Source organism: Python bivittatus, unplaced genomic scaffold, assembly GCF_059951505.1.
Source record: "Python bivittatus isolate LINGU-HERP-01145 unplaced genomic scaffold, Pbiv_v1 ctg000000_np1212, whole genome shotgun sequence".
Taxonomy (NCBI): Eukaryota; Metazoa; Chordata; class Lepidosauria; order Squamata; family Pythonidae; genus Python; species Python bivittatus.
In genome coordinates, this window is record NW_028277028.1 from 5,084,393 (window position 1) to 5,106,273 (window position 21,881).

The 21,881-nt window shown below is 38.8% G+C and overlaps 1 protein-coding gene across 1 annotated transcript; it reads left to right on the forward strand.

The window, feature by feature from the left end:
• The first annotated feature begins 6,075 nt into the window (after positions 1-6,075).
• LOC103060149 (C-X-C motif chemokine 3-like) lies at positions 6,076-10,880 on the forward strand. The gene is made up of 4 exons (XM_015888516.3): positions 6,076-6,256; positions 9,197-9,311; positions 9,419-9,503; positions 9,986-10,880. The coding sequence occupies exons 1-4, from the start codon at positions 6,178-6,180 to the stop codon at positions 10,001-10,003; spliced, it is 297 nt and encodes a 98-aa protein (XP_015744002.2). The 5' UTR covers positions 6,076-6,177; the 3' UTR covers positions 10,004-10,880.
• The last annotated feature ends 11,001 nt before the right edge of the window (positions 10,881-21,881 follow it).

A 21,881-nucleotide genomic window follows, 5' to 3' on the forward strand; every position in this document is an offset into this window, starting at 1 on the left:
CATTATTGAATGTCTCACGTTGCCTTTTCCATAGAATATTTCACCATTATTAACTGTTATTCAGTCTTTTTTATAAAATATATTTCATTCTGTGACTGTGAACAGTTTTGAATACCTTAATAGAAGGCTAATAGAGAAATATATAATAATTATTTTAAAACTGATTGTATCAATCAAGCTATCAATTGCTAAAGGCCAGTTTTAACAAGTGGCATGTGAGTTAAGGGGCACATTTTTATGTTTATTGGGTTACTTTGTGTTGGAATAAATAATAAAATTACAAAATCAAACATACATATACTGGAAAACTATAATCTTGACATTTTTTAGATCCCCTGTTTACTCATTTGTGCTCTAAAAATTAAATAAAAGAAGAAAAAAGAAAAATCAAATATAAAACATGGTTTTAATTTAGATAACCAAAAATCTTTCTTCAATAATATTTTTTATATTTTAAAATGTCACTTATAAACATTTGGTTTATAATCGATTTATTTATGTCCCGCAGCAATCACAAAAGACTCTTGGCAGCTTGCATAAATAAGCCAGCACAATAATAATAGATAAGAATATCTTATAAATAAAACCACAAAACAATACATGGCATCAGAACTCCAACACCCTCCAAAAAAAGCTGTGTTTTCTGCTTTTTCTGGAAAGCAGATAACATTTAAGACAAACTAACCTCCAATAGGAGGTCATTCCAGAGGGACAGCCCAATCATTGAAAAACAACACTTCTGGGCTTCAACCCCCAGAGGTAGGGGACCCATGTCAGTCAAATGTAGCCTTCATCATTCTCCACTTGCACTTCCAGTATAACTTCTGCTACTTCGTGTTCCAGAGATCCTTGGACAACCATGAAGACAACTAGAATTGACTGGCAGAAAGGGGCCACTCAGGGCCAATTTCATCAAGGTCCAGTGATGTTTCCTCATACCGGTGGCAGACCAGGCCCTCAACTAATTCACCCATAAGTTCATCAGAAAAATTCCCAAGCACCTGCCAGAAGCCAAATGGATCCATAAGGCACCTGGAGCAGACCATCCAAATTATAATTATTTATTTATAATGTACAGCACTTGGTGCCAAAGGGAACTGAAATCATACATTCTTTTCTCCCAGTGGCTTGGTGTTCTTTAGTTTAAATGCTAATTAACAGTTTTTAAAATCAAGAGGTGTGATGAGTTTACACTTGGAACAATTCAAGGGCTTTGAATGGTTTGGATGTTTTTATGGTACCCTGACAATATAATAATATTCATGCATGTACATATATTATTCTTGAATGTTCCAGACACTTCATGCATACTATTTTTATAATTGTTTTAATCCCCTTGTCCCATGTTGCAGACTGTTAGTTGAAAAGAGAAACAATGGCTTGCCTAAAAATACCCAGTGAATTTATGGCAAGGTAAAACGGCAGTTTCCTTCCTCATTCTCAACCTTCCTCATTCCTCTTGACTTTGCTTTCCTCAGCCTCACCTTCCCAGATGTGAACATCTGATGCCGTGACAACAGGTACAGCTGCTTCATATAAACCATGAGTTCAGCAGATAGCCTTAGGCAAGCAACTCCTCAGTACACTTTAAATGTTGACAGAACTACAAAATTGCAAAATAATACACGAAAAAAGTCAAGAGGGGGGAAATCTCCAACCTAAAGCAACGAGTTAGTAGCCCTAAAATATACGTAATTTAGGAAAATAATTTCTATCATATAGTCTTCAATCAAAACTTGTCAGTTAGTAAGAAAAATTGAGACTGTATGTGCGTGGTAGACATGACAAGCTTTAATCTATTCATCATTCACAAAGTAAGTATGTACCTAATGAACTTTTGCTGACTAGGACTGAATGACGAGGCTTTAAAGATTTGTTTATAGATAAGAGATGAGATATGGGAAGAAGAGATCATTTGTTGTATTTTAAGAGAAGGTGTTAAGTTACTAAAATTGTTTATAGTTATTATGAAGGGGGAAGTCATTTCTTTAAATATTTATATTTTTCTTTACTATATTCTTATTTTTTCTTTCTTTTCTATTTTTCTATTTCCTTTTTTCTACCTTTTTTTCTGTACTATTTGTTTTTTGTATTTCTTTTTTAAGTTTGTATTTTTTTAATTGTAATGCTTAATAATTACTTAACAAGTACTATTAAAAAACAAAACAAAATATGTATGTACCTGACCAAAGTTTTAGACTTTGTGTGAAACCAAGTTTATTTTATCAGAAGCAGCATACTTTCTCCTAAGCTTGTTTTGGAGATAAATAAATATACTTTAAAATCAGATTGTGATAATCCCAAACTGATAAACTTACTGGTTTTTCTCCTGATAGTATATTAACTTAGGGGTGGGAGATGAATATTATATTCTGTTTTTTTTCCTCAGAGGACCAGTTGATCATGAACATTTATAACTTTATTTAACAACAATATTATATAAACAACTGCTTCTGTTCAGATTTCTTGGGCCTGTTGTTCAGTCACTCCAACTCTTTGTGATTCAGTGAACATCATTTTACCAAGATTAGCAACTGTCAGTAACAGTTTTGCTGAATTCTTGTAATCACTTGTGTCATCATTGTGAGGATCTAACACCTTCTCTTCCATTGGTTTCTTTTTCAATTGTCTTCAATTTTTTCCAAGCATCAGGGTTTTATCCAGTAATTTTTGTATTCCCAAGATGTGTTCAAAATATCTAAGCTTTGGTTTTGTTATTAGTTGTTCCAGTGAATAGCCTGGTTTTACTTCCCTTATTACAGTATTCAATTATTTGTTCTTCTTCCTGTCTAAGGTATTTTCAACAATTTTCTCCAGCACTGCAGTTGAAAAGCAATGGATGTCCAACTTTCACAGCCATGTTATAATGGGGAAAACCATAGCTCTGACAATGAATACCTTTGCTGTCAGTATGATGTCTTGGTATCTAGATTTGTCGTAGTCTTTCTCCCAAGTAGCTTTCTTTTCTTTATTTCATGGCTACAGTGACCACTGAATTTTTAAGCCTATGAAGCTAAAGCCTCTTATTACTTCAATTTCTTCTCCTATTTCCATTGGGCTGACATGCCATAGCTATTTTTTTTAACATGGACCATCATACCAGCTTTTGCACTCTCTTCTTTCATTTTCCATAAGAGATTTCTTAAATCTTCTTCATGTCCAACTGTCAAAATGTCTAAGGGTGTTGATATTTCTCTTAGCAATTTTAATCTCAGCTCTATTTCTTCTAGTCCAGTATTTCTCATTATATATTCTGTATGCAAATTGAATAATGTGTATGTTGCTATCCGATCATCACAAATTTTTCAATAGGCGGATGAGGTGGCCCAGGGCACCCATGTTTTTAAGAGCTATTCACAATTTCTTATAATCTATACAGTCAAAAGCCATTGCACAATTTGCAATTGTTTATCAAGCCATTATTTATCAGATGTTGAATATGATATGACTGTGGGTAACCCTGCTGAATCCTAGTTGTACATCTGACAGTTCTTGTTCACTGTTATTTTAAAGTCTGGATTACATTCATTAGCACTGCCCTTTTTCAAAATTGAAATATAAATCAGTCTTTTCCAGTTCCTTGACCACTGATATATCTGCTTACAAACAACTAGAAGCACTTCAAGAGAATCATCTTTTAAGATTGGGTTGCTATTTGGATCATACATAGGATCGCTCCTCACTTATGACCTGACCATCAAGGGTAACAATGCTGGGAGTATGCACCCTCAAGAGTATTGCTCATAGCATCATTGGGATGTGCAAGCCCTTTCACCACTACGAGGCAATGATCCACGAAATGGCCTTGCTTATTCATACTATAATAACTCAGTTTCTTCATAAGAGCCACTAATGTCTTGCCTTGTCTTTTTATACTATTGTTACTTTTTCTCACCCCTTTTCTCAACTGCTTCTATCTTCTCTTCTTCTTTCCTTTTCTTAGCTTTTACACCATCTTTCTTAAAGAAAATGCCCAATTACTCTTTCACTTGCTATTTTACTATTCCTTCTCTGTTGCTCTTCCTGCCCTTTGGAATGAGCTCCCTACCGAGATGGAGGAGGCCCTGACCCTACAAGGCCAGGATGGTAATTGAGCCCCTTCTGTTAAGAAAGAGAGTGGCTGTTATTTCCAGCCTCAGCTATGTATATATGGTTGTGGTTTTTAAAAAAATATATTGGTTTTACACATGCCTGCTGCCCAGAGTCATAATGTATGAGTTGGGAGGCCTTATAAATAAAATATAAATTCTACTAAAGGCACATTAAAGATGAGCCACTATGGGGAAAGGTGATGCTGATAGCACTTTCTCAACTTGTTTTCTGGTTAATTGTTTCTGAGAAGTGATTTTCTTTTTGGTTTTAATCAGACTTTTGTCATGCACACAAGTATTATTTATTTCCTCATTGAGTAGCTGGCATACTGCTGCAAAGAAGAGCACTTGATGTCATCTTTTATTTCTCAAATGGTCTTTCTTGGGAAAAAACTATATGAGCGGCTGCCTTTTTTTGGAAACATTTTCATCTGTCTTGGAAAGGCATAAAATAAGTAATATCTGGCAGATGAGGTTAGAAGCAATCTACGTATATTGTTGCTCTTACACAAAAGTGTTGCTTCAGCTGATTACATCTCGCTTTTGTGAATGAAGAGGCTTTCCCCCTGCAGCCATTTTCCAACAGTAAAGTACACAGTACCTTCTCAGATTCTAAGTGTGTGCACCAACCCTTACCAAGGCTTCCTTGATCTGACTCTTACATTTATGAACTTGGGAATAAAAATCAAATACACTGATTTCAAAGTAAACTCAAGTTGAAAATTACACAATAGCTGTATTTTCAGATGTGTAGAGATATCTGAAGTGCAAATATTTTATTTTATGCAGTTTGACATGGAGTACAAATGGAATAGAAATCCTTTAAGGATTCAGAAACATTAGAATAAACACAGAGAAGGGCAAAAAGAACATTAACAGGATTAGGAACAAAGTCCTATGAAGAGAGACTGAAGGTCGGTACATTTAGCTTAGAGAAAAGGCTATGGGAATATGTTAGCTCTTGTCAAAATCTCAAACATGTCAAGATCTGTTCTCTCTAATTGCAAAGTGCAAGTCAAGAAATTCCCCAGAAGGTGATGGGCTCCCCTTCACTGGATATGTTCAAGTGGAGAGTACTGTAGACAGTCTTCTGCTTAAAATGGACAGCTGTGCTAAGCAGGTGCTGAAGTCAATGGTCTAAAGCAGCGTTTCTCAACACTGACGACTCTAAGACATGTAGACTGCAACTCTCAGAATTTCTGGCTGGGGAATTCTGGGAGTTGCAATCCACACGCCATAGAGTTCCTAAGGTTGAGAAACACTGGTTTAAAGGGCTGCTTCCAACTCTGATTTTCTCTCTCCCATCAGGCCTGGGAAAGCAGGCCCGCCCAACCAGATTCTGAATCGCAACACAAAGCTAGGACAAAGGAGGTCCTGAAACCCAACAGCTGCAGGGAAGAATTGCATTCAGTTCATCCCAGCACCACAGACTCCATCATGTTCTGAGCAAGCACCTCTTTAAATTTGTTCTGAGCAATTATCTCTTTATTGGGTGACTGTACCGATGGCCATTCCTAAGGTAAAAACACCGTCTCCTTAGAGCCAGCTCAACCTTAGCGACTACGAGGTCAGCTCCATATAGTTTGTCTACTTGTGAGCAATATGGAAATCTTCGCCACTTCCTTCGTCCAGGTCTTTTCAGTCTAGCCTTCAGTGCTGGGGGTGCCTGACGATCCGCTTTCCAAAAAGTAACCTGTCGGCCCCTGCTGAACGTCGTGAAATCAGCCAAGGGCATGTCTTGGATGCCAGCCGGGCAGTGTCTTTGGCACCTATTTCTAAACTGAGCTCAGACCCCCATCGTTGTCCAGACTAAAAGACCTTCCTGAACTTCCCGCTCGCGATCTCCCTTCCTTTCTTCCTTCCTGAAGGCGGCCTCGCTTGCCCTCTCCCGGCTCTCCTCCCTTTCCGCCCTCGCTCCCGCAAGGGCAGCCTGAAGGGGTGGGGCTTGAGAGCGCCACCTCTCGTCGCCCTCGGGGAGAGCCGCTTCCTCGCCAGCGTCGTTATCCCGTCAGGTCGGCCCGGGAAGGATAAAAGCCCGGCGGCGGCATGAACCCGCTCAGAGCGCGCTGCAGCCCGCGGTCCCAGCATGAACCGCCTAGCCTTCTTCATGACCGCCCGAATTGTCCTCTTCCTGCTGCTCACCGGGAGCGCTTTGCAGCCCCAGGGTAAGCTGACTTCTGACCCAGGCAGGGAGCCGCAAGAAAGAAGGCGGACTGGGGGCTGCCTTCCAGCCTGGGCTGCCTCTCAGCTCCGCACATCCTCCTGTGCGCAGGTGGCAACCGCTTCTCCTGGGCCAAGCGGGGTTTCTGAGGCGGAGGCTGGAAAGTCGTAGAAGTCTGCTGACTGAACTCCTTCCCCGCCGTTGCCGGAGGTTGGTGGGGAGCGCGAGGGTGAGGCGGTCGCAGCCTCTGCGCACGTTTATCGAGCTGCGTTTGCAGCCGATCTTCCTGCATCTCTACCCGCTTGCTTAGGCTGTCATCAGTCTCCGTTCGCAGAGAGCTTGGAAGAGGGCAGGATCCTGTTTCCCCGCCGCACACGCGCAGAAACAAACGCTTGTAGGGGGCCCCCATCAACTCAGACCCACTCCTCGACTGTATGAGGGGGGCTTCCTGGCTAGGGGATGTTTTGTGCTCCGAAGCTGATTGTGCAGTGCCCCGCAGTCCTCAGACTTCAGGTGTTTTCTGTTTTCATTTGATGCAACTGGGAAGAGAAGCTGATTGTACCTGGGTAGCACAATTCGAATATGGGAACCTGGAAAACTCTTAGCACCAGGCATCTGAAGGATCCCAATACCGAACATGAGGTCTAGGTAGTGGTGTGTGTGTGTGTATAATTGCCTAATTTTGGATGGCATCTGTACAATTTGGTGCCTGAACCTCCCTTTGAGCTTTGCGTTATCAAATCGCAGACCTGGCAACAGGACGTGGGGCAAAATTCTGTGGACGGAAGACGCTTCCAAGGCAGAACTGTCACCCCTGTTCTGAAACAACGATGGCACCAAAAAACACAGCACGTTGTGCTTAGCAAACCTCTTCTTCAAAATCCATCATTTCTGTGACGTACATATGCTTCTTTTGGGTGCTTTTGCAGAACCAGAGATCTTCCTGAGCACTCAATAGATACTTAAGCATATTCACAGTCCCATTTACATGCTGAGGAAGTGCATGGCAGTTTAAAACCAAAAGTTCAAAATACAAGTTTAAATGAAGCTAGCATGACTACTTTCAGATTTCAAATGTATTTATTGACTAAAAATATTTGAATATGATTTTCCATTGTAAAAATCCCAGGCAGGTATACAACAATTATAAAAATGGTACTACAAGAAAAAAGCAGCCTATTATTTGTATGTGGGCTGGCTGAGTTTGTTCAATAGTGAAATAAGGTAAATTTCTAACTTCTGTCATGGCAAAATAACTCATCTAAGAAATCAACAACTGGAGAGGATCCAAACAATTGTTTGATTAGTCAAAAACTATCATGTTACAATAATTTGAAGATCTGTTTATACACAGTCAATATGAAAAGGGGTTTCTATTGATAATTTAACTCATTAATAAAAATTATTTCTAATTAAATACAATACATGTTCAAAATTAAATATCCATAATTATTTCCATTTCCTAATCAGTGCTTACAACTAAAGGTTCTATTTATTTCTATCTATATAAAATAATTTAAGGAACATAAAGTGAATAATTAAAGCATTTTTAGCATTCTTATCCAAATATTTTTCATCAATGTATATACTACACTTTTAATTACTCTTATGCTAACCAAATTAAAATCATTCAGATTCATATTATTCAAATCCAAATATTTGTATTGTTTGACAACTATTGATCAACCTTTCATGACTATAGTATAGTAAATGACTCTAACTGTACTTTTTATCATTTGTTCTCATAGTTCAGTTTTTTCTATTAAATATATTTTATATATTGGTATTTTTGGAAATTGAACTTTCTTCACAAAGTAGAAATTGTGAGTTGTTGTTTTTTTTGGTGGCAATTTAAAAAAAAGCCCATGCTATATTGGCTAGGTTCATGCTGGCTAGGTTAACACAGTCTATAATATAACCTAAGATAGCCTGGGTTATATTAAAGGTACTGAAAGGCACTGTTCAGCCCCAAACCCATGAAAGTAGGTAATCCTTCTTCCAAATATCACTACTTTCAGAAAAGTGGAGCCCATCAGATATGATTTTAAAAAGCTGCTCTGGCTCTTGTTTTTAAAACCAGTGCAGCACTATCATACCTCCTGTTGAGGTTAAGTTGGCCAGGTTGGCTGGAAATATTGGAACAGAAAAGTTGCAGAAGATGAGAAAAATGGGGAGACAATTTCCCTGAGTCTGTAGTCAGTTCAGGCATGGTGCTTAGGTTACAGCAGATACGGATCTTGGGTATGTGTAAGGGTGTCTGTATCAAAGGTAAAAAATAATGACACACGTGCAATAAACCAGAGCTTGAATATTCTGAAAATTTTTATTTATAAAATGTGAAAAAAGAAAGAAAACAGAATGTACTACATGACAACTAAATATGATAGTTGGAGTTTGAATGCTAACAGATTATGTTAACATAGGGAAACAACCACAGAAACCCTTCAGAATAAAGCAATGTTGTAAAAAGGTTTGTTCTTATTCTCTATTACTAAATGTTTATTTGTCAAGACCAGGTTTCTACAATGATAATGTTAAAATTAAGAGCACCTGTGATGATGGGATTATATAATAAATGCATAAATACAAACTGTTCAAATTGTATTTATTCAGTTTGAAAAAAAAAATGAAACCATATCTCCCAAGAAACCTCCAAAAACCTTGATAATTGTTGCAGTTCTGATATAATAAGTGTTTACTATAATGTAAAATCTTTTGCCTGCTTGTGTGGGATTCATTTATGAGTCAAAGTTTGGAGTTGTTTATTTTTCAAACCAGTTAAAAGATTTATCCTTGGGAGAATAGTTGGAGTTAAGTATGTGGTATGGGTCCACTGAGTATACTTATTACTTTCCAGTAAGGCCCATGGAACACATTGTGGTTAACATTTGCATAAATATGAGTAGGATTGCATGGTGAATCTCTGGTTGTTTTTCCTCCACAGCGAGAGAATTGCGCTGCAAGTGTGTGAAAGTCTTTTCCCAGAGAATTTCACTTGAATCCATTGCTTCTGTGGATTTCACACCTGAGGGACCACACTGTGTCAGGCCAGAAGTCATGTAAGTGTCCAGATCTGGCCTGCTCCATTCTTGTTACCATCTGTCAGACAAGAGCTGTTCAGAACTCAGTCACTCAAAAACTAATGTTATTCTTCCCACTGTAACAGAATCACCAGGAAAGATGGGAAACAAGTCTGCATGAACCCCAGAATGCCATGGGTCAAGAGGATTGTCCAAGAGATTATTAACCAGGTATTTACAAACATTGTTGAGTAGACCTGCATGCAAAACCCACTTTCTAGTACACCTTAGCTGTAATCCAGCACACAGTTACTGAAGGCAGTCAAGTTTTTTTAAGCAACCTGAATATAGGATTGCCTCTTTTCTGTTGAAAATCTGAATTCTTATTTTGTTCAAATTGTATTGCAATATACATTATACACACACACACTAAAAAACTAGATGATTTTAATAACACCATTAACAGTTGTATAAATGCAGAACATATATTTTATACCTAACAAAAGTGTTCCTCTGAACACAAGATATATGGGTGCTCCTAAAAACTTTAGCAGGTCCTGTAATTAGGGCCAGATGGTCTGCTGCAAATAGAAGTAGTAAACCTGTGGTTGGAACCCCAAGGAACACGGACAAGAAAGATCAAGTCGTGTGTGGCTGAGATAGCTTTGCCTTTTTCTGCTTCTCAGTTTTCATTTATTTCCTGTCTTTTGCAGCAAAACAACAGGCTGTGACAGAAACTATATTTGGATATGTAACTGCAAGAGAAAATGCTGCAACTGTAAAGAAAGAGAAGGAGAGAGAGAGAGAGAAATTCCTGTGGTAAAAAAGCCAGAAAAGAAGAAAACCGGAAGCCTTAATTATTTTTCTACTAATTCCCACTTTGTTGTATTTATTATTCAAACATATGTGTATGTGTTTATTAGTACCTCTCTATATGGAGGCCATCTGATCAGTTCAGATCAGATTATATAAATATAAGGGACAAAATATTGGGGAGAGTCATTAAAATAAATGAAAGCTGTGTAAAAGCATTACCACATTTTGACTGATATCTTGTTTCTATGATAACTAGGTGTCTGTTTTGAAAATTCTGTTATCTTATACTTTCATTGGGTTTTTAGAAAGTGTTTTAATATGACTATTTCTGTGGAAATGTTAAAAGTAATATTCTTACTTTTCTTAACATTTAGATTTTTAATGTCTTCACTGTTCATCATGTATTACCAAATTCCTTTGAGGCTTAACAGGTTTGTTGCTTCTGGAATACACAAAAATACAGCCACCATGAATGCACATATTAGAAACAAAAGATTTAAAAGTATATAATTTTAGGGCTGAATTACAGTTACCATTTTGGTGCATGGAGTTGATTTCTGGTAACTAATTTAGCAATAGTTTAGAAATATTAATCCAATTATCTACATGATAGTCTTTGTTTTTTCAAGTTTTATGTTGCCTCTTGGCTAAAGTGGATCATTAAGATAATATATGTGACACATTATTATTTTATATATTACAAATTTAATGGAATTGTAACAAACTGCAATTAATATAACAAACTGTTAATATAAAATAATTGAGTACCATTGTAGAATGTCATTTTTTTAAATAAACACACATCTGATATTTTTCCCATGTACTTCTGTGAGAAGGGGTATTGTATCTTGACTTCAGCCAAGCCTTCTCCCATAAGATTCTACTAGAAAAGATGACTGAGGAAACCACATCTCATCCTCATCTTCAAAAAGAGAAAAGAGAGCCCAAAAAGCTATATAGACCTGTCAGCTTCAGATCTATACTGGGCAAGCAGATTATCAAACAACATGTTTGCAAGTACTTGTGCAGGCATGCTTCAATTAACAGGAGTCAGCATGAGTGTTCATGAAGAAATCATGCCAGACTAATCTTATCTCCTTTATAAACTGAGTAGCTTAGTAGATCAAGGACATGTTATAGACTCAGTGAATCTGGACTTCAGTGAAGCCTTTGACAGAGTGTCTCATGATGTTCTCCTTCATAAAATGGTAAAATATGGGCTAGATGTTATTCCTATTAGATTCAGTTGGCTGAATGACTGCATCTAAAGAGTCCTCATCAATCGCTCCACTTCAGATTGTTTGCAGATAACAAAACTGAGAGGGGTGGCTAATACTTAGAAGAAAGAAAGAAGATTAAAAAACATCTAAACTATCTTAAACATTGGGCTGAAATAAATAGGATAGAATTTAACAGGGAGAAATATAAAGTTATGCATTAGGGTAGGAAAAATGTAAGGCACAGGTATTTATTGTGGGAGATTTGGTTTGGCAGTAATAGATCTGAAAGGGGTATGATTGTCATTGCTGACCACAAGTTAAACATGAATTGGCAGTGCAATGCAAATGCTAAAAAAGCAAGTACTATCTTGTGGTGTGTTAACAGAAACAAAGAATCAATGGGAAGAAATTATTTCATTCTAATGGTTTTACTATATTCTGCCCTGGTCAAGTCCCATTTGGAGCATGAGTGGCATGATAGTTCCATAGGACAGTAACAAATTGGGGCAAATTCAAAGAAGGGTTACCATGATGGTGATGTCTGGAAACCGAGCCTCATGAGGAACTTATGGGCATGTTTAGCCAACAGAAAAGGTAGTTAACAGGAGTGTAATAACAGTCTTCATATATTTGAAGGGTTCTCATACAGAAGGGTGGGGTGGGGGAGCTTATTTTCTATTGTCCTAGAGGGTATGACCAGAATCAGTGGGTTAAAATTACTCATGGGAGGAGGGTCAGGCTAGACAACAGGAGGAACTTTCTGACTGTATAAGCTGTCAGCTAGCAAAACAGGCTGCTGTAGGAAGTTGTGAATTTTCCTTCATGTGAGGTCTTCAGAGGACAAACTGGCTGATCATCTGTAGGAGATGCTCTAGTGGATTCTGCACTGCATAAAAGATCAGATCTAAAGTCCTGTCCAGTTCTATGATTTAGAATTGCAACCTAAGACATATGTGTGACTTTTGACAATGAATTAAAATAATTCCCAGATTCATGTCTAGGCTGCACTATTATCACTGGATTATACTGCACAAATATTTTGGCTAACCCGCAGAAAGCAAACAATAATGCCTGATTATAGTATGCTACTCTTTAGTCCACCTTGCCATTCTGAGCTTTAAAGCAATTGGTGAATGTTATGAACTACTTTCCCAGCACCAGTCCAACCTATATTAAGTTTCTAATACTTCTTGATGACACTGCAGATTTCTTGGATTCCACAGTGTTTAGCCTGTTGTATGCAATCTATAGTACTTGGCAGATTATATTTTATTCCAGGTTCTCTTTTACTGTATAAGGCTTTGCTAGATCATTGAGCCTTTCTATTACTCAGCTCTTCACAATGCACTTTAAAACCAACATGAGTTTTTTTAGATTATCCTTGCATCTTGCAGATCTATTCTGACATTCAAATACTATGAACATGATCATACTTTTTTTTAAATCTGCGCTCAGTCGTTACCGACTCTGCAGTGACTGCTTGGACAAGTCCTTGCAGTTTTCAAGGCAATTGTTTCGGAAGTGGTTTGCCAGAGCCTCCTTCCTAGAGCAGACCCCAGCTGGCGAGCGCAGGAGGCAGGGTTTCTGTTGCTTCACGCCCTTTTCGGGCGAGCACGGTTTTTCGTGCTTACCGGCAACTGCTCCCGACTCCTTTTGCAAGCGCCACCAGCATTTTTCCTCCCACCGGAGTGAGAGTACCCATTTATCTACTCACGTGAGTTTTCGACCTGTTGGGTTGACAGGAACTGGGGAGGAAACAGGAGCTCATCCTGTTTAACGCGAAGGCTGGACTCCAACCGCTGAAGCGTCGACCATTTCTGGCCGGCAACTTTCAGCATCATTAAGCCGCTGCGCCACCGCATCCCCGCATACTTACTTACTTTTTTACTTACTTACCTACTTACATGTTTGCACATCTAAAGCTGAGAGAAAACATTATCAACCAATCAGCCCTCATCTTTTTCTCCTCCAAGCTGCCCAATAGTTTGTTTCATTCTCTATCATCTCTCTCTCTCTCTCTGTCTCTCTGTCATCTACCTATCTATCTATCATTTCCAAAAGTTTATATGTACACACTCATAAATGTACAGTGGTACCTCGGTTCACGAATGCTTCTGTTCACGAACAATTCGGTTTGCGACCAGCACCGTTCGCAAAATTTTGCTTCCGTTCGCAAACTCCGCATCGGGTGACGAACAGGATCTGCGGCCATTTTCCCTGCCGTGACACGTGGTCATGGCTTCCTGTAGGCGAGATCGCGGTCGCAGACAGACACTGGCTGTGAAGCTTTTTGGTGTGCTTTTTAGCATGGCTCCAAAGAAAGCGCAGAGCAAGCATGGTGGTAAAAAGAAAGTGCAGAGCAAGCATAGTAAGAATAAGGTTTTGAAGAAAATAACCACTGAATTGAAGAAGGAAATTGTAGAAAAGCACGAGTGTAGTATTCGTGTGACTGATCTGGGCTCGGAGTACAAGATGGCGAAGTCGACAATCTCGACTATTTTGAAGAATAAAGATGCCATCAAAGGAGCTGATGTGGCAAAAGGAGTAATGACATTAACCAAGCAGAGGACACAAGTGCTGGAAGAGGTGGAAAAACTTTTGTTAGTGTGGTTGAGTGAGAAACAGCTGGCAGGTGATAGCATTAGTGAAGCTATGATCTGTGAAAAAGCCAGGAAATTGCACAGTGATTTACTGCAAAAAAAACCCCTCTACAAGCGCAGCAAGTGAAGAATTTAAAGCCAGCAGAGGTTGGTTTGGTAAATTCCGCAAGAGAAGTGGCATCCACAGTGTGACAAGACATGGTGAGGCTTCCAGTTCTGACAAGGCTGCTGCAGAAACCTACAAGAAAGAATTTGCGGAATTCATGAAGGCGGAAGGATCCGTAGCTCAGCAAGTGTTCAACTGCGATGAAACAGGGCTCTTCTGGAGGGTTATGCAGCGCAGGAAAAAACAAGTGACATTAGACAGATTTTTCACCAAAACTCAGCCTGCAGCTAAGAGGCAAAGAAGAGAGGAAACCCCTGAAGGAGATCTCCCCGATGTCCTTTTGGAGGGGGACTCTCCTGCCAAACAATAACCGCCTCCCCACCCACCTTCCTGTCCTCCACGCCAGAAGTCGCCTCAAGCAAGGTTAGCATTATCTCTCTTCATACTGTACTGTACTGTACTTTGTTTCATATTTTTGTGGTTTAAAAAAAAATACATATGGTTCAGAACGGATTAACCGTATTTACATTGAACCTTATGGGAAAATTTGATTCGGGTCATGACCAAAATCGGTTGGCGACCAAACTTGTAGGGGTCAGAACGGATTAACTGTATTTACATTGAACCTTATGGGAAAATTTGATTCGGGTCGCGACCAATTCGGGTCGCGACCAGAGTTGCGGAACGAATTAAGTTCGTGACCCGAGGTACCACTGTATAACACAGAGAGAGAGAGAGAGACTGATTCACACACACATTGCTATCCAGTTCCAGTTACATTGAAATCTTGAATTTTTCTGTTGGTTTCTATGACAAGTTCTCATTTTTATCCTTGGGGACATTTAAAAAAGATACCTTTTCCAAATGAGGCAAGATATGAGATGTTCAAATAATGAAATAGTTTTTACATTATTTTATAGCTGTGTGTCATTTCCTCTGCTCTCTGAACAGTTTAAAAAAGCAGTCTTTCTTGACTCCACACTTGTTTTTTTGGCAACAATACAGAAACATTTGACTCTGCCTTCCTCCAGGATGTTTGTCTGTCTGTCTGTCTGTCTTTCCATTTAGTTTTTCTTCTTGAGTTTCTAGTCTAACTTTCAGTGTGCAAAATGCCCTTTATTTTTTTCTGTGGATGTTCTTAGATATTCCTGGAATTTCTTGTGGCTTCTTATTCCTTGTTTTTCCCAGCTGAATCACTTGACTGGCTGAGACCAATGTACAAAATGTTGTTGAACCAGGAAACCCAATCAAGTCTATTTGGCTAGACTACTAACTGTGTGTGTGTGTGTGTGTGTGTGTGTACACACACATACATACATACAAACACACACACATTTATATATATATATATATATATATATATATATATATATCCATGTGTGTGTGTGTGTGTGTGTGTGTGTGTGTGTGTGTTTAAACCAACCTCTTGGAATAGAATTTTATTTACTCTTATAATTGCATCCTTCATTATTTTCTACATCGCTCTGTTTTCCCTAATTTGAAATGTTGGAAAGATTATCATGCCTTTGCACTTTTAAAATCTTTGCCCTACATATTTAGATTACTAAAGTTTTCATATTACTGTTTGAGCAATAGCACAAGAGACAATGTGGCAGAGTTATTGTTTACCATTGAGGCTGGTGGTTGGGTGGCTGTACCCTTATTTCACAGTACACCACCACAGAAGTTATGCAAAAACTCACCCCCTTTGCAACTTGCCCTTAGACTAAAGGATGGGGTGTATAAGATGACAGTGGAAGTACTGCCAGTGAATAGCTATTAAGACTGGTACTGGGATTATAGGCATTAGGCAGAAGCTGCCATGACAGCAAAAATGTCACTGCATATGTCACAATACCATTGCACAAATGGTGCAAACATACTTGTGTCATGACTCCAGTATGTAATTCACACGATTTGCATGATGTCACTTGCCTCCCCACATAACTGCATGACTGGGATGGCCACTTGGGCCCTGAACAACTGGTATATTTGATGACAGGAAGAACAATCAAGGTGTCTGGGACCAGAAGAGAATAAATCTAGTAGAAAATGATGGGTGATGTTTGGGATACCTTTGGAAACAGAGAATATGATTCATGAAATGACATCTCTGAGCTTAGCAGAGTCATTATGGCAAAGATTGCACAGGTATAAGATGCAGTACAGCAGCCTGGAATCACCATTGGCTGTTTGACCTACTTACAGACCTTTTTGCAATCTGGGGAATTCCAAACTCTGTGCAGAAGGCCATGAATATTCTCTATCAGCATTGCAACCCAAGTGAAAAATTGCTGAGGCATAGGAAGTCGTTTAGAACTAGCCTTGCTAACCTAGAAGGCCTTTCAGGAATTCTACCAGTATGCAGATATGAATTCCATTAACTGTTTATTTTTAATGGCATTTTTCCTTTAGATTTCAGAACTAAAGTTAATTTTTGAAAAGTGGACAATTTTTAGATCTTAGCATGAGAATTTTATCTTAAAATTCAAAATTAAACAATGTACTGTGATTATTGTGTTGGGTCATTATAGCCAAAATGTTCAGTTGTGAAGCTCAGGGCACATAACTGACTTTCAGCATAATGAACAGCCACAGAATTTATTTTTATTGATTGACTGATTGATCAAATTTATATGGCTGCCCAACTCATGAAAAATTGACTCTGGGAGGTATACAAAACTATAAAACAGTTAACATATAACAAAAATTATTAAAACAATTTAAAAATCACAAAGGCTAAGAGAGGACAGCAGATGTTAAGAACAATAGAGCCTCCTCAGTACCTCGCCAGTCCCCTGGGGCTCCCAGGCCTGATGGCATAACCAGGTTTTGAGGGACTTCTAGAAAATCAACAGGGATGGAGCCAGCCTCACTTTGCGGTGGGGGAGGATGTTCCATAAGGCGGGCAGAGAAGGCCCACCTCCTGAGACCCACCAAGTGTAGCTCCCTAGAGACAGGACCCGAAGCATGCCTCTTCTGCTGGATCTGATGGGATGGGCAAATACAATCAGGGAGACATGTCCCTCAAATAACCTGGCCCCATGCCATGGAGAGCTTTAAAGTCAAAACCAGCACCTTGAATTGGACCTGGAAGCAGAATGACAACCAATGCAGCTTGCAAAACAGAGGTCAATCAATCAAACCTTTATTGGCATTAAAAGGACAAACAAAGAAATATAAAAACACACAATTACATATCAAAAATTAATCAAAGGGGTAGCCATACTCATTGTGGAAATTGTTTGTGTTTACTTTTGAGTACTTCCTCCAAGAATTTAGCAACAATTCTGGTAATTGCAGGCACAGAGTTTCTCAATAAATTTTGGGAGGATGAGACAGTATTTAGCAGATATTGGCCCTGCAAAGGTTTTAGAAGCAGTTCATAATGGAGAGTCTCAATTAAGCGGCAGTCAAAAATTATATGGTGAATTGTATTGGGAGTGCCCCAAGAACAGAGCCTCTTATGACTGGGGATGCATTTATACCTTCCGAAAAGTACCTTGGAAGGAAAAAAGTTTACTCTGGCCAAAAAGAAGGCCCTACGCTGAGATGGAACCTCAAGATCATACAAATAATGTGCCATCTTACCCAAGTAAGTTTCAATACCAAGCATGGCAGGGGAACAAACACAGGGTTGAGCAGGTCTGAGTTTGTGGTACTCTAGATCTAAGAATCTCTGTTTAATAATTCTAAATACATAGGTTTCATCTGATAAATATAAGTCATCAATCACAATCTCAATTTGCTTGAGTTTAGACATAATATGCTGAGACCAGAGTGAAATATATTTGTCCATATTAAGATGTAATAACAGACTTCGAGGAGCAGCTCTAAATAAAATCCTAAGCCAATATTTGATTGTTATTAACCAGGCTTTGGTTTCTATCAGGTGTTGACCAGTTTCTGAACAAATTGTGAGATAAGAGACACAATTGGGAGCCCCCAGAAGCTGCCTCAAGAAAGTTGCTTGAATGCTCTCTACTTTGCAATTAAAAGCTCCCAGCCAAATGGGCATACCATATAAAATTTGGGGGAAAGGTTTGGCATTAAATATTCTAATCGCTGCAGGTACATATTGATTTCCTCTTGTAAAGTAAAATTGTTTAATCTGAGCAGCCGAACAATTAGCCAAGTGGATTGTCCTATTGCGATGAGTGACCCAAGAAAGATTATAACTAAATGTGATGCCAAGATATTTCAAACTTTTAACGTGTTTGATTTCTGTATTAGCTATGAACCATCTCTGTGAGCGCCATCGTTTGGCAAAGGTTATTACCTTTGATTTGGAATAGTTGATAGTAAGTGAATTGTGTTGACAATAGCTATAAAATGCATCCAAATATCTTTGCAAACCCACTCTTGTATGAGAAACAATTGTAGTATCATCAGCATAAAGTAGTAATGGGGAGGAAAGGCCACCAAGCTTGGGAGGATGACCATTAATGGAGCTAAGGGAGTGTGCTAGATCATTCAAAAAGAGATTAAAGCAATGAGGGGCAAGGACACAGCTCTGCTTAACCCTTTTCTGGGTGGGTATCTTCTCCATTAGGTGGCCCTTAGGCGAGTATTTTACTTGGCAGGTAGTAGCCGTATGGTGTTTCTTTAATAGAAACAAAAGTCTCGGGTCAGTTCCTTGATTCGTCAGTTTGGTCCATAATAGGTCCCTTGGAATTAGGTCAAATGCAATTTTGAGATCAATAAATGCTACAAAGAGCTTCCTCCTTTCTAGGTTCAAATATTTTTCTATAAGGAAATTCAGTATGAGACAATGGTCGATAACAGAATTTCCTTTGCAGAAGCCTATCTGTTCAGAACTAATTATGTCATTTAAATGTATCCAATCAGTTAGGTGGCATTCAAGATGTTTAGCATAAAGCTTGCCCAGAATTGATAAGAGACTGATAGGTCGAAAGTTACTAAGCTGATCAAACCCTCCTTTCTTGTAAACTGGGATTATTATTGCATTAAGCCAAGCATTTGGCACTATACCATAGTGATTAATAAGTGCAAATAAGGTAGCCAGCGGCTGAGCCCACCAGTTAATATATATTTTAAATAGCTCGGCAGGAAGCCCGTCTGGACCGGGCAATTTCCCTGTTTTTAAATCAATAATTAGCTCAGTGATTTGATCTATGCTCACTGGGGGCCACAGTGGTAAATCTGTAGAAGTAAGGTCATTGACCTCAATATGGGATGCTACTGGGGCAACGTATAATGTTGAAAAATTACCCCCATTGCTAGGGAGAAATCGCAGGGTTGGAAAAAGAAAGTTTGCCATTGGGATTGCTCAAGGTTAATCTCCAAAAGGATTTGCTATCATTAGTTTTTATAGCCCTGGACAGCTGATCCCATTTACCCTGAAAGTATAATTTCTTTTTCTTAGATATAAGATCTTGATAACTTTTCTTATATTTTAAAAATTCATTATAATTACTAGGGTCCCTAGATTGGCATAATTCTTTGAATTTAGCTCTTAATCTCTTTTTCCCACTATAGCACTCCTGGTCAAACCAAGTGGTGGGTTTTAGGACCGCTGACTCTACTGGTTGGCTTTAAAGCTACAGTTACTTATTAAACGAGAGTAAGTAGTGAGAGCTTCTTCAATCGAGTTTGAATTACTTAGCTCTGATCACAGCCTAATCATTGGTTCCGACCCAAGTAAGGTATAAAATTGCCTTTCTAGGGCTGTAGACCAGCTAATTCTTTTAAAAATATTCTCTGAGTCTCGACTGTCAGAAAACAATACTCGTTCAAAATTCGACAGGTTGTAGTTTAGAACAGTAATCAGGGGTAGATGGTCGCTTTCAGTACGAATTTCAGTATCGAAAGAAGTCATATCTAACAGTAAATTGGATGAACAAATGACATAGTTAATCACACTTTGACCCCAGACAGATCTAAAAGTAAACCCCTTTCAAGCTGGGAAAAGACATAAACCATTTAAAATTATAAAATTATGCATAATGCAAAAGTCTAACGTTTTATCCCCTGCAGTATTAAACACCATATCACTAGATGAATGAGGTAAACACAAGATTGGTGGTAGAAGCTCTTCACTGTCAAAGCCAGACTTTATAAACCAATCGTGGATGCTATCTCCAATTCTGGTATTGAAGTCGCTGGCCATAAAAAACTGATCATCAGGAAACTTTTTAGTTAAAACCAGTATATACTGTAGTTAGAGAGCCTGTCCCAACTGTCAAAGTGTTCACCACCTTCCACGTGATGAGGTAGGTAAACATTAACTATAATTAAGTTTATGGAAGGTAATATCAGCCTAAGCACTTGTGCTATTGGAGGGCATGGGTCTAGGAATAAAGTCTTAAGGCCAAGCTTGGCTTTTACTAAAATTGCCAGACCCGCCCTAGAGTGATCCTTGCAATGTAGCTTATAGGCTGAAAGGAAAAAATTTCTAAAACCACTAAGATTTAAAGGGTCCACTGACCATGTTTCCTGTAATAAAATACAATCAAAAGAAATTAAAAAATTAAGAAAGTCTGGATCATACATTTTGTTTTTCCACCCCACTATGTCCCAAGAGACCAGACAAAAGGGGCCAGAAGGGGAATAAGATGCTAGTCAGTCCAGCTCGGTTATCTGGTTCAAAGAATTGGAAATGTCATCAACTATACAACCATTTGGTAGTATGAACTTTGGCGTAGAATGGTCAGCTTCCATATATGTGGTGTTTAAATCAATCAATAGATCCTGAGAGTTGGGGGTGGCCTGACAGTCTCCTGGGACTTTAGGAGCAATTAGAATAGACTTCTTGTAAGACCGTGGTGAAGAAAAGATCATGGATTCTTTGTTGTTCACTAAGGGACAGGAAGTTAAGTTTTCTCTTATGCTTTGGAGTCTATTTTTTGTGATCTCTAATCTCTCTATGGTCATCTGTTGCTCCATGGAGGATGAGGTTCCAAAAGAGTGAAAGAGCTCTGCTTCTACTGAATTCTCTAGGAAATTATGAGTTGTAAAGTTCAGAACTTGGGCCTGCTGTTCGCCAATAACTTCTAATGGCTGTTGGAATTCTTTTACAGACCTGTCTGTCGAGACCAGCTGTGAATGCTTTGATTCCCATGGCTCGGTTAAAAGTTCCTTATTTGCTGTTTTGATTACTGACGACTTTGGGAGTAATGCTTTAATTGTTGTATTAACAAAGATGCTTGCTGGGAAGACCCCTTTTGACCATAAGGACTTTTTGTACTTTTGAATTAAGGAGGGCAATTTGGCAGATTTAAATACTAGTATTATTCTTTGGGCCTGGTGGGTATAGTTAAGGTTAAGTATAGATGCAAGATCAGTTAGGTGGGATCTAATATGAAAAAGATCACGGAGATGAGATTTAGCCTGGAATTTATATTTCCAGCTTGGTATTTTCCCTCTATAGCAACAAACTGGTAAACATACCTTGTTTGGTTGTAAGACCAAGCTTTGAGTGTTGTCTTTACATTTTAGAAAATGCTCTGGCTCACTGCTGTTTCTCCAGGAGGCTTCACTCTCCTGTTCATAGGCTGGATCTCGAAGTGACTCCTGCGTTCTTGGTTTAAGTGTCAGAGAGGGCATCTGATGCTCCTGAAATATTTTATCTATTTTTGCATGAAATTTCTTCATTTCAGGAATGAGACAAGAGTGTTGAGATTCGATTTCTTTCATGTTCTCAAATATACGGTTCACAGTTTGTGCAATCAGGTCAAGATGAGACTGCTCCATAGACAGCACATCTAACACTTCTTTTTTCTCTGTCTCTTTCTCTTTCTCCTTCTCTTTTCCCTCTGACTCTGACGCTCCGTAAGGTAGAGATCTGTACTGCCCCTTTAATTGCCCCGCCCCAGATCTGGCTTCGCCGTTTGTTTGCTTCCCCGGT

Excerpts from the sequence above, each read along its gene's own strand:
- LOC103060149 (XM_015888516.3), top strand. The coding sequence starts at position 6,178 with ATGAACCGCCTAGCCTTCTTCATGACCGCCCGAATTGTCCTCTTCCTG. Across the intron at positions 6,257-9,196 it reads GAGCGCTTTGCAGCCCCAGG|CGAGAGAATTGCGCTGCAAG; the intron begins GTAAGCTGACTT and ends TTTCCTCCACAG. Across the intron at positions 9,312-9,418 it reads TGTGTCAGGCCAGAAGTCAT|AATCACCAGGAAAGATGGGA; the intron begins GTAAGTGTCCAG and ends CCACTGTAACAG.